Source organism: Mixophyes fleayi, chromosome 2 (genome assembly GCF_038048845.1).
Source record: "Mixophyes fleayi isolate aMixFle1 chromosome 2, aMixFle1.hap1, whole genome shotgun sequence".
In the NCBI taxonomy this organism is placed as follows: domain Eukaryota; kingdom Metazoa; phylum Chordata; class Amphibia; order Anura; family Limnodynastidae; genus Mixophyes; species Mixophyes fleayi.
The window spans coordinates 373,921,646-373,934,684 of record NC_134403.1 but is presented as its reverse complement, the minus strand read 5'-3'; the positions used below and the strand labels follow the sequence as shown (position 1 = coordinate 373,934,684).

General features: G+C 43.1%; 1 protein-coding gene across 8 annotated transcripts in view; it reads left to right on the top strand.

Moving 5' to 3' along the window:
- STXBP5L (syntaxin binding protein 5L) overlaps positions 1–13,039 on the top strand; it is a 280,722-nt gene that overhangs the window by 159,272 nt on the left and 108,411 nt on the right. For all 8 annotated transcript variants that reach the window (XM_075197467.1, XM_075197464.1, XM_075197466.1 and 5 more), the window contains exons 7-8: positions 6,265–6,348; positions 7,710–7,833. In XM_075197467.1, coding sequence (XP_075053568.1) covers positions 6,265–6,348; positions 7,710–7,833 — 208 coding nt within the window. The remainder of the gene's footprint in view (positions 1–6,264; positions 6,349–7,709; positions 7,834–13,039) is intronic.

Genomic DNA, 13,039 nt, shown 5'->3' with positions numbered 1-13,039 from the left:
TCAGAGGGTTCTACAGATACCTCCAAACAGAAAGAGAAAAGGTGTAAAATAATTAGTTATACTTAACAGATCGTTCAAATCTTATATTAGCATACTCCAGATTGCAGAAAAATATTTTTTTAATAAGAAAATACTTCAATAGATTTTAATTATGCCAAAATCTCTTATACTTACAAAAGCAATAAAACATTGTTTAATAATAATTATATCACAATAGCAACTGAGTTTAATACGTAGGGAGAATTAGTCAATAAATGTAATTTTATTTGCAAAATTAGTATCTACACATGATACAATACCATAACCTTCACAGTTTCTAGTTCTCCATAATACTATAAAACAAATAATTGGATCAATATATATATAAATGTGGGAATCACGTCTCCATGCACAAGTCTGCAATCAATATTCTGAGGGATCTATGGTGTAAGAATGGGCTGGGGACAGAGGCTTGAGATGAGAACTTCATATTTGCCACCTGGGACAAGTTTCTTGCCTCATGGTTGGAACTGAGCTAGTTACACCACATCATTACTCTTTGTGCCTTGTTATATATAATTCCCAGTGGCTGAGGGATGTGTGCTGTATTTCATGTAGCTTCTGTGTACATGATGCGATACAGGAATATGCAATAGAAAGTTGTTTAGGATCATTTACAGTGAACTTGTTTCTTTCCCATCATCAGGATCACAGCAGTAATGAGGTAAAGCCATGTGGTATATTCAGCGAGGATGTTATTTATATGTAGATAAGAACAACTCTTATGTCAGGCTGCATTCAGCTATTAATGAATTGGCTTCCCCATATTCAATGATCAGGGGCACTGTTACATTTCATTTTACCTCTACTGTAAAGCAAGATGTTAGCATCCAATGCTCGGCCAAATGAAATACAGCATTATACAGGGTGATCAGTATTCCAGGCTTGTTATATACAATCCCACATACTGTACATGGATCCTGGAGGAAAATACATAAAGAGTGGTAGATAACAGTGAAGTAAGAGGATATACTGAATATAAACGGTATTCCCTCTGAAATAACACGACTATTTGCATATCTTCAGCCAGTGCCACTGGTATCCAAGTCTCCAGCGTCTTTCCGTTCTGTTTCACGCATCTCAGCGGGTGCGCAAATTGACACATTGTCAGACCGCAGCTCTATAGAGGTTCTTAATGTTTGTCCCTGAAAATTGCCCTATTTTAGTTTTGACCAACAGGAGAACAACATTCCTGTTTCTGCATGCTTATGCTAATCCTCTGGGCTTTACTATTTACTGAAAACAAGTATTTAAACTGCCAAAAAGATTCGGTATACGGGATGGGGACTGTAGCGCTCCCAGGTCCGCCACAGCAGTATCTTGGTTCCCTGAAATTGGTTAATGGTCTCTCAAATTATGTTCATACTTATTGTCCTTATTACTGTGGCTCTGACCACTGACTGCTGGATGTGTAACTTCTAGAGGTCCTGAAGGTCAGAGAGGACCCTGAGTCTGAGGAAGACACACAGTCATGGTATCTTTTATTGTTACGTTTCACCGGCAGTTTATCAGTAGGAAACCAAATATTCATTGTCAAAATTCTTACTGGAATTGTTTGATTAATATGATGGCTAAGTCTAGGTATAACTTTATGTATTTTGCAGCTTAATATAAAATATCTCCCTTATAGGATATTGTGGCCTTTAACTACAGGTATTTTTATTTGACCTGTATGCAACCAAAGCTTCTGACTGCTGCCAAATCACCATCCTTCCTCACCACATGTATAAACCGGCATACAGTATATCTCCAGCCCAATGACTGTAGGATTTATAAACTGCTGTCACATCACCATCCTTCCTCACCACATGTATAAACCGGCATACAGTATATCTCCAGCCCAATGACTGTAGGATGTATAAACTGCTGCCACATCACCATCCTTCCTCGCCACATGTATAAACCGGCATACAGTATATCTCCAGCCCAATGACTGTAGGATGTATAAACTGCTGTCACATCACCATCCTTCCTCACCACATGTATAAACTGGCATACAGTATATCTCCAGCCCAATGACTGTAGGATGTATAAACTGCTGTCACATCACCATCCTTCCTCACCACATGTATAAACCGGCATACAGTATATCTCCAGCCCAATGACTGTAGGATGTATAAACTGCTGCCACATCACCATCCTTCCTCACCACATGTATAAACCGGCATACAGTATATCTCCAGCCCAATGACTGTAGGATGTATAAACTGCTGCCACATCACCATCCTTCCTCACCACATGTATAAACCGGCATACAGTAGATCTCCAGCCCAATGACTGTAGGATTTATAAACTGCTGTCACATCACCATCCTTCCTCACCACATGTATAAACCGGCATACAGTATATCTCCAGCCCAATGACTGTAGGATGTATAAACTGCTGCCACATCACCATCCTTCCTCACCACATGTATAAACCGGCATACAGTATATCTCCAGCCCAATGACTGTAGGATGTATAAACTGCTGTCACATCACCATCCTTCCTCACCACATGTATAAACCGGCATACAGTATATCTCCAGCCCAATGACTGTAGGATGTATAAACTGCTGCCACATCACCATCCTTCCTCACCACATGTATAAACCGGCATACAGTATATCTCCAGCCCAATGACTGTAGGATTTATAAACTGCTGTCACATCACCATCCTTCCTCACCACATGTATAAACCGGCATACAGTATATCTCCAGCCCAATGACTGTAGGATGTATAAACTGCTGTCACATCACCATCCTTCCTCACCACATGTATAAACCGGCATACAGTATATCTCCAGCCCAATGACTGTAGGATGTATAAACTGCTGTCACATCACCATCCTTCCTCACCACATGTATAAACTGGCATACAGTATATCTCCAGCCCAATGACTGTAGGATGTATAAACTGCTGTCACATCACCATCCTTCCTCACCACATGTATAAACCGGCATACAGTATATCTCCAGCCCAATGACTGTAGGATGTATAAACTGCTGCCACATCACCATCCTTCCTCACCACATGTATAAACCGGCATACAGTATATCTCCAGCCCAATGACTGTAGGATTTATAAACTGCTGTCACATCACCATCCTTCCTCACCACATGTATAAACTGGCATACAGTAGATCTCCAGCTCAATGACTGTAGGATTTATAAACTGCTGCCACATCACCATCCTTCCTCACCACATGTATAAACCGGCATACAGTATATCTCCAGCCCAATGACTGTAGGATGTATAAACTGCTGCCACATCACCATCCTTCCTCACCACATGTATAAACTGGCATACAGTATATCTCCAGCCCAATGACTGTAGGATGTATAAACTGCTGCCACATCACCATCCTTCCTCACCACATGTATAAACCGGCATACAGTATATCTCCAGCCCAATGACTGTAGGACGTATAAACTGCTGTCACATCACCATCCTTCCTCACCACATGTATAAACCGGCATACAGTATATCTCCAGCCCAATGACTGTAGGATGTATAAACTGCTGTCACATCACCATCCTTCCTCACCACATGTATAAACTGGCTTACAGTATATCTCCAGCCCAATGACTGTAGGATGTATAAACTGCTGTCACATCACCATCTTCCTCACCACATGTATAAACCAGCATACAGTAGATCTCCAGCTCAATGACTGTAGGATGTATAAACTGCTGTCACATCACCATCCTTCCTCACCACATGTATAAACCGGCATACAGTATATCTCCAGCCCAATGACTGTAGGATTTATAAACTGCTGTCACATCACCATCCTTCCTCACCACATGTATAAACCGGCATACAGTATATCTCCAGCCCAATGACTGTAGGATGTATAAACTGCTGTCACATCACCATCCTTCCTCACCACATGTATAAACTGGCTTACAGTATATCTCCAGCCCAATGACTGTAGGATGTATAAACTGCTGTCACATCACCATCCTTCCTCACCACATGTATAAACCGGCATACAGTATATCTCCAGCCCAATGACTGTAGGATGTATAAACTGCTGTCACATCACCATCCTTCCTCACCACATGTATAAACCGGCATACAGTATATCTCCAGCCCAATGACTGTAGGATGTATAAACTGCTGCCACATCACCATCCTTCCTCACCACATGTATAAACCGGCATACAGTATATCTCCAGCCCAATGACTGTAGGATGTATAAACTGCTGTCACATCACCATCCTTCCTCACCACATGTATAAACCGGCATACAGTAGATCTCCAGCCCAATGACTGTAGGATTTATAAACTGCTGTCACATCACCATCACATCACCATCCTTCCTCACCACATGTATAAACCGGCATACAGTAGATCTCCAGCCCAATGACTGTAGGATGTATAAACTGCTGTCACATCACCATCCTTCCTCACCACATGTATTAACCGGCATACAGTATATCTCCAGCCCAATGACTGTAGGATGTATAAACTGCTGCCACATCACCATCCTTCCTCACCACATGTATTAACCGGCATACAGTAGATCTCCAGCCCAATGACTGTAGGATGTATAAACTGCTGTCACATCACCATCCTTCCTCACCACATGTATAAACCGGCATACAGTAGATCTCCAGCCCAATGACTGTAGGATGTATAAACTGCTGCCACATCACCATCCTTCCTCACCACATGTATAAACCGGCATACAGTATATCTCCAGCCCAATGACTGTAGGATGTATAAACTGCTGTCACATCACCATCCTTCCTCACCACATGTATAAACTGGCTTACAGTATATCTCCAGTCCAATGACTGTAGGATGTATAAACTGCTGTCACATCACCATCCTTCCTCACCACATGTATAAACCGGCATACAGTATATCTCCAGCCCAATGACTGTAGGATGTATAAACTGCTGCCACATCACCATCCTTCCTCACCACATGTATAAACCGGCATACAGTATATCTCCAGCCCAATGACTGTAGGATGTATAAACTGCTGTCACATCACCATCCTTCCTCACCACATGTATAAACTGGCTTACAGTATATCTCCAGCCCAATGACTGTAGGATGTATAAACTGCTGTCACATCACCATCCTTCCTCACCACATGTATAAACCGGCATACAGTATATCTCCAGCCCAATGACTGTAGGATGTATAAACTGCTGTCACATCACCATCCTTCCTCACCACATGTATAAACTGGCTTACAGTATATCTCCAGTCCAATGACTGTAGGATGTATAAACTGCTGTCACATCACCATCCTTCCTCACCACATGTATAAACCGGCATACAGTAGATCTCCAGCCCAATGACTGTAGGATGTATAAACTGCTGTCACATCACCATCCTTCCTCACCACATGTATTAACCGGCATACAGTATATCTCCAGCCCAATGACTGTAGGATGTATAAACTGCTGCCACATCACCATCCTTCCTCACCACATGTATTAACCGGCATACAGTATATCTCCAGCCCAATGACTGTAGGATGTATAAACTGCTGTCACATCACCATCCTTCCTCACCACATGTATAAACTGGCTTACAGTATATCTCCAGCCCAATGACTGTAGGATGTATAAACTGCTGCCACATCACCATCCTTCCTCACCACATGTATAAACCGGCATACAGTATATCTCCAGCCCAATGACTGTAGGATGTATAAACTGCTGTCACATCACCATCCTTCCTCACCACATGTATAAACCGGCATACAGTATATCTCCAGCCCAATGACTGTAGGATGTATAAACTGCTGTCACATCACCATCCTTCCTCACCACATGTATAAACCGGCATACAGTATATCTCCAGCCCAATGACTGTAGGATGTATAAACTGCTGCCACATCACCATCCTTCCTCACCACATGTATAAACTGGCATACAGTATATCTCCAGTCCAATGACTGTAGGATTCCTGTCTGTATTATTTATAAACTGCTGTCATTTTGTATTACAATGGATCCATGTATTGCCATAAATGCTTACTGTTACCTAAAGCATAGGGAAGACACATATCTTAGGGCAGTAATTAATGTACATACGTCTTTCTCACTATAAAGAGAAATCCTGTCATATTTTTGGCTCTAGATTGTCAAATCACTGGCACCACAAAGGTGAGATAACGGTTATTAGAGAGGTTCATCCTCCGTGTATACTCTTATAATGTACACTAGGGGGTGCTCTTACTCATGTGGATTGTGCTGATCAACAATGGTATTTTCTCTTCCAGTTACTCATAGGATATGAAAGTGGGACAATTGTGCTTTGGGACCTGAAATGTAAAAGAGCTGATGTGCGGTTTTATTATGATGAGGTAAATCATTCTTCTCATATGGTCCGGATGGCGAGTTTTATACGTAAATGTTTCCCCTGTGTGTTAATGCTTGAACATAGAAGACATAAATTATAGTATATTTAAGGGGAAGTGTTAGAAACTTATGGAGCTATATATTAAAATTCCTCCAGCCTGTGCCGCAACTACAGACCAGACACATCGCAGCACTGCTGTTCTCAGTCCTCCACTGCTGGACCCCGCATACATGTACCTGCTCACAGCCCTCTCCTCTTACCGGATACACTAATAACACACACAGAAGACACGATCCGGTGACCCCGCATACATGTACCTGCTCACAGCCCTTTCCTCTTACCGGATACACTAATAACACTAATAACACACACAGAAGACACGATTAAAAGAGATCCGGTGGCCGAAGCTTACAAGAATGTTTTCACTGCAGTGCAATTACTTACTTTGACTAAGCAACCAAGCTCCTGTGTCTGTTATGAGAAATCATAGGTCTGAGTGGAGAGTCTTCTGCACCCACTCAGACACTAGGCACGCTGAGCTAGCATGAGCTGTAATCCAAGTGTTTATCATAAAGTCCAGTGATCTGATGATATCATCTGTTCCAGCAGCAATTTATCTGTACAGTCTAAGTAACTAAAAGTCAATAATTGACCATATCCTTGGTATATTCCTTTACACATTCCAGGATGTAGGGAGAGAAAGCTCAGGTGTATTATTCAGGTTTATTTTACATTGTGTTTCATCTATGTGTTCATCTGCCTGTAATGTTCTATCAATATCCTTCATTATTATTCATAATTTTATAACCAACCGCTCCGGGAGATCCCAGAGTGGAGATCAGGTGGCAGGTGGGGGCGTGGCAATGCTATTGCTTCATGTTGGCCCCCCCCCCTTTTATGTAATGTCCAGATTCATGACATCACATAGCAGTGGTGGGGCCTGATGATACGAATCACGTCATTAAGCCCCGTTTCCTTTGGGATCTGGGAATTCCAGTAGAGTAGGCAAGTATATTTTTATTAAGCTTTATTTACATAGTGTCAACATATTCTGCAGCGCTGTACAATCATCCTTAGATTAAAAACTATTTCCCCACACAATAAGCTGGCCCCCACTTTCAGGAAACATAGCTCCATCTGTAGTCTTTTGAATGACACATCTAAGAATCTCCCACAGATTTTCTCTGTCATTCCCATTTTAAGTCCTGAAAATCTGAAATTGGTGCATCTGCCTTATTGTTTTTAACTTCTCACATCAAAATGCCCATTATGGCAGTATATATATTTATAATATTTCCACACATATATTTCCTGTGTATGCATCTGCTGAGTTTCAGCCTTTACTAATGTCCTTTCTGTTCTCAGGCAATTCACTCTATAGGTTGGCACCATGAAGGACGACAGTTTATGTGCAGTCACTCAGATGGCAGTCTCAGTGTGTGGAATGTAAAGAATCCTGCCAGGCCCTTCCAAGTCACTACGCCCCATGGTAAGATCAACCCTCAGTAGGAGAGACTTGTTATATAGGAAAATAAATTTATTTTAATATTGTACCTTTCTCATGAATCCATTGGGGGAAACTGGAACCCTAGGGTATAGAGATGTGTGCATGAGCTCAGCACTTCAGTCTGAACTCCTCCTCTTCCATATCCTTGTAGCTGGGGGTATAGAACTGCCTCGGGTAACAGGCGGCTGCCTATGACAGCTGTAATTTTATAAGTATTTTTTAATGTCTTTTATTTGTGTTTATTTACCACTGCCAGTGACAGGAGCAGCAGCTGTGAGACTAGTAGACTCCTCTCTCAGCTGTGGAGACAGAGACAGGCCATCAGTGGTCTATTACTGGCACCAGGGCTGGCTGAGCAGAGACTCCTGTGCTGGAATGAAGGTTCAGGTGAGGGGCTATTCAGCAGTCTGCTCACTAGGCACAGTTACTGTTTATTTGATGCAAATGTGCTGGACCCGGCAAGGGGGAAGAAAAATTAAATCTCAATTTTGGCGGGCTTTTCCTCTCACAGAAAAGCCAGCATAAATCTGAAAGATGCAGAACCTCAGCAACACCTACTCTATATCTCCTACCCAAGGAAAGTAATAGAGGGCCTGCCTCGTTAAGGAACGTAATTGCCGATACTTGCCGGATTTTGAGATAAATTGCACTTCGTATGCCCAGAAACAAGCTATACACCAGAGAACGCAAGTGTATGCAATTCATCTTCAAGTGCAAAGGACAGTAGGACAATTAAGATGATCTCATGGTTACAACGGGGAGGAGAAGAGCCGTATGCACGTAGTCAATGTACAGTAAGGCCAAGTTCGAGCGCACGCAACAGCATCTGATTTAAGCTCTGGACATCTGTCAAATACATGATTTTCAGTCGTATCACTTGCACCAGCTACAGGGCAGGTGTAAGTGTCGAGCGATAGTGATGATGGCTACGTATGTATGCTAGAACATGTGTTTGCAATCAGGGGCAACTGTAAAAATTCATTTTATATAACATACTGATTAATATATTTCATGGCAAAAAAACCATTATGTTCATTGTGTGTTCCTTATTGAATCAGTACCAAAGTGTGTATATTTGGTGCATTTCTAATTTATATTTAGTGGAGGTGACGTCCATGACTTATTTTACATGTTCTAAATGACACACAAAATTACATACTAGACAGGCTGGGGTGAATTCCCTTTGCGTGCCATGTGAGTCTGATGCCCGTACGCCTTGTTCACCCGCAGGTGGTAGAGTTGACTTGCTGGAACCTGCCTCCACTAAATCATTAGAAGAAATTGCCCCAGGGTGCTGGGTTTCCTCCGTCTCCCTCATCAATTTTTGAGATACATGACCCGGTCTGTGGGAACATTTAGTCTGACTTCCTGCCCTATCACCATAGTATTACAGATTTGGAGTTGGTACATGGCTTAATGTGTTTAACCTCTTATTTGGAAATGGTTTTAGAATCCTCCTCTTCTGCTAGACCAGGCAAGTGCCACAACACTGCTCTGGTCCAGTTGTTATAAACTTACCGCACCACGCTCCAGCACCGGCTCTCTGTTATCAGAGCCGCATCTGTGGGTATCCCCGCAACTCAGGGCGGGGAATTCAAATTTGCTCAGGTGTTTAATCTTCACTCTGACACTTGGTTTATGTCAGAGCAACATGTATGCTTCCTGGCTCCCTTCTCTTTTTGGATTCCTCGTGCTACCCGCATCCTTGCCTGACTCCTGTGTACCAGTGCTGCCTGAATTGACTACTCTGATTATCCTGTGTTCATGTACCAATCCACCTAACAAATACAAACAATGCTACACAAAAACGGCGCTTTGTTTGTATTTGTTAGGTGGTTATTATTGACTCTATTGTGGATAGGAGTAGCAACACATAGGCAGCTGTAAATTTCCAGTCTGCACTTTTATATGCTATCTACATATTCTGTTTCCCCATGTACCAATCCAGCTTGTTTGAATCTCCATTGCTTGCTCTTCGTGTACCAGACCCAGCTACTCCGACTTGTACACTAACAAACCTGGATTCCTTTTACTCCAAGACTGTCTGCTGATTCTGTACTGTGCCTACTGATTGTGTACCAGATCTGGCTTATCAGACTACGAGATTTCCTCTCCACTCCCTTCTTTTACTATTTCACACGCCAGCCCCGTGACCGGATTGCAGCCATATCCTCCTGATAGCAGGCGCTATCTTGCTTTTGGATCTGCGCTTTCTGCTTAAGACCTCCCACTCATCCCTCATTGGCCTAAATCTATTGGAGGAATATTTAAAGCACCTAACCTAGCTGTCGGGTGCCTGTTCTTTGTGCTCACTTCACTGCAAGTGGTAGGACTTGGTTCTTTCTCTCTCTGCTCCTGGAATCCTGTCTGCAGATCACACATTGAACTTCCACGCTGTTCGAGTGACTCCGTTGCTACCTATTCTTAGTTACCTCTCTAGTGTCCAGCTACAGTTCAGTATCTCTAGTCCACAGACCACATTGAATGCCCACGCTGTTCCAGTGACTCAGTTGCTACCTGCTCTGAGTTACTCTCTAGTGTACAGCTACAGTTCAGTATCTCCTCCCCACAGACCATATTGAACTTCCACACTGTTCCAGTGACTCCGTTGTTATCTCCGTGAGTTACCTCCCAGTGTACAGCTCCGGGTATTCTCTCTGCTCCTTGCTCTACCAAACTGATCTGACTGGTACTCTCTCAGGGGGCCACGACCTGCGGGACAGGGGCTGCTAAGACCATACCTCCTTGCGGGGGGTTCCTGGTGAAGACCACCTGTTCCGTTAGACTCCGCGCCCTTGGGTTGAGTTATGCCAAGTCAGCGATATTCAGTGGATCAAAAGATCACCCACGAATTTCGTGACATACTACTAGTCTAATATCTGCTAATACTACATCTGGAGGCAGGCCAGTGGGCCGCGACCTGCAAGCTCTCAGCAGCTAAGCCCATCCTGCCTTGCGGCTTAGTGAGTACCGCATCTCTGGTCGGCCAGCGCCAATCTAGATTAGCACCAAATCCTATATCAGCGTTACACCACTCATGTGAGGAATCTGACTCTGACATCTCCACTCTGGAAAAATGCAAACAGACATAAAGGAATCTTATATTTGAAAAGAACACTCTTAAAAAACAAGGGTTGGATGTCTTAGTGAGGGCCGTGTATCGCACCCTCAATATTCAGGACACAAAGGAACCTTTTTATCCTGACATTTCTTTGTTCAAGTGGAAAAAGTATCAGGATGCTTTTCTGTCTTCTCCTCATCAAAATTAATTGCTTGGCCATACGTGGGCCAAACCTGATGAAAGGTTGAAAGTCTCACGTAGAGTACAATCATGTTATCCTTTACCATTAGCGAATATGGAAAAATGGGAATCTCTTTCAAAAGTGTATGCCCCTATAGAGCAATTGTCAAAAACCACAACCATTCCTATCTTGCACTCAAAGATGGCTCAGATAGAAAATGCAAAGGGCATGACTAGGTATTCCTAGTGGCCGTCACAGGTGTTGAAAGCCGTCTTCCACTTGCCTCTTGACGAATACGGATCAGATTATATGCTTCTCTAAAATCCAATTTGGAAAAAATTTGTGCTTCGCAGATGCGATCAAATAACTCCGAGATGAAAGGAAGAGGGTAGGGATTCTTAATGGTGATTGCATTAAGCTGGCGATAGTCAATACGGGGTCTCAGCGAGCCATCTTTCTTTTTTTTTTTTAATTCTTTATTTTGAATGGTCAGACAATAAAAGGCATATAAAATACGAGGTATGAGGATTACCATATGTGCGTGAATGGACAATAACATTGTAGTGAATTCGAGAGAAGGTGTCCTAAAAAACTTGAAATAACAATTGACCATATTTTTGTTATTTTTGCTTTTCTTAAAGTATAACAGGTAATAATACAAAAAATAGAATGGGGGGGAGAGATGAAGGAACATTAGAAGGGAAAGGAAGGGGAAGACCACAAAGAGTAATGCCAGAATGTGAGCGGAAGGAAGGTAATATGCATATGTTGGAGGGTCTGAGGGTGGCGGAACAGGAGCAAAGTCCTGATCGCCGCACACGGGTCACTATGAGGTCATTAAGGGTCAGAGGGGAATGAGCGCTCTGCTAACTGCCAAGGAGCCCATACTTGGTTAAAGGCGTAACCTCTATCGTGTAAGTAGTAAGTAATCTCTTCCATGGCAGCCACATGCAAGTTTTGCTTTTTAAGAGCGGAAAGAGATGGAGAAGAGCTGCGTTTCCTATTAAGGGCTATAAGGGATTTGGCGGCTGTGAGGATGTGTGCAGTCAGTTTTCTATAAAATTTATCAAGGTCTGGGGGAGGGTAACAAAGGAGAACAATCCAAGGGTCCTTCTCTACGGGAGCCTCAAATAGAGTGTCGATAAAGTCATGGATCGTGTCCTAGAAGGGAGCGATAACTGGACAGGTCCACCAGATGTGTAGCATTAATCGCCTGTGGCCACAACCCCGCCAACAGTCGGGACGAGGAAGGGAACATGGTATGAAGTCGGGTGGGGGTATAATACCAGCGATAATAGATTTTATAGGATGTTTCTTTTAGTCTGGTCGATATGGAGCTTTTAGCAATCCCCAGTCTCATGTCCTCCCATGTGATAGTGTCGGGTGGATACTGGATGCAAGAAAGATATCATACCCTTATCCATGGGATGAAGTTTGCAAAGGTTCTCGAACTGGGTGAGGGGGCGTAGTAAATATTTAGGTGGCAGGGATCGTAAAAAGTGGGTAATTCGAAAGAACTCGAAAGGGTTGAGTATTTGAGCCTGGGGACGTGGGCCGTCTTTCTTTTTAACAAAAAAGAATCCTGCGCCGCTAGGAGTGGAGGACTTCCAAATAAACCCCCGGCAAAGATTCTCTGTGACATTTTCAGACATAGCCTGTGTCTCAGGTAAGGATAAAGGATAAACCTTACCCTGGGGATGTTTTTCCCAGGAATAAGATCTATGGGACAATCCCAAGGCCGATGTGGGGGTAATTCCTCAGAAGCGGCTTTACTGAAGACATCACTTAAGGTGTGGTAAGGTTCATGCAGACCCAGAACAGGAGAAATGCTTAGACAAGGGAGATGTCGCTTATGACAAAGAACCCTAGAGAGACAATTCTCCTTACCAGTAGGCCCCCAGGAGATGACTTGCGCCCGATGCCAGTCAAATTGAGGTGTATGTGAT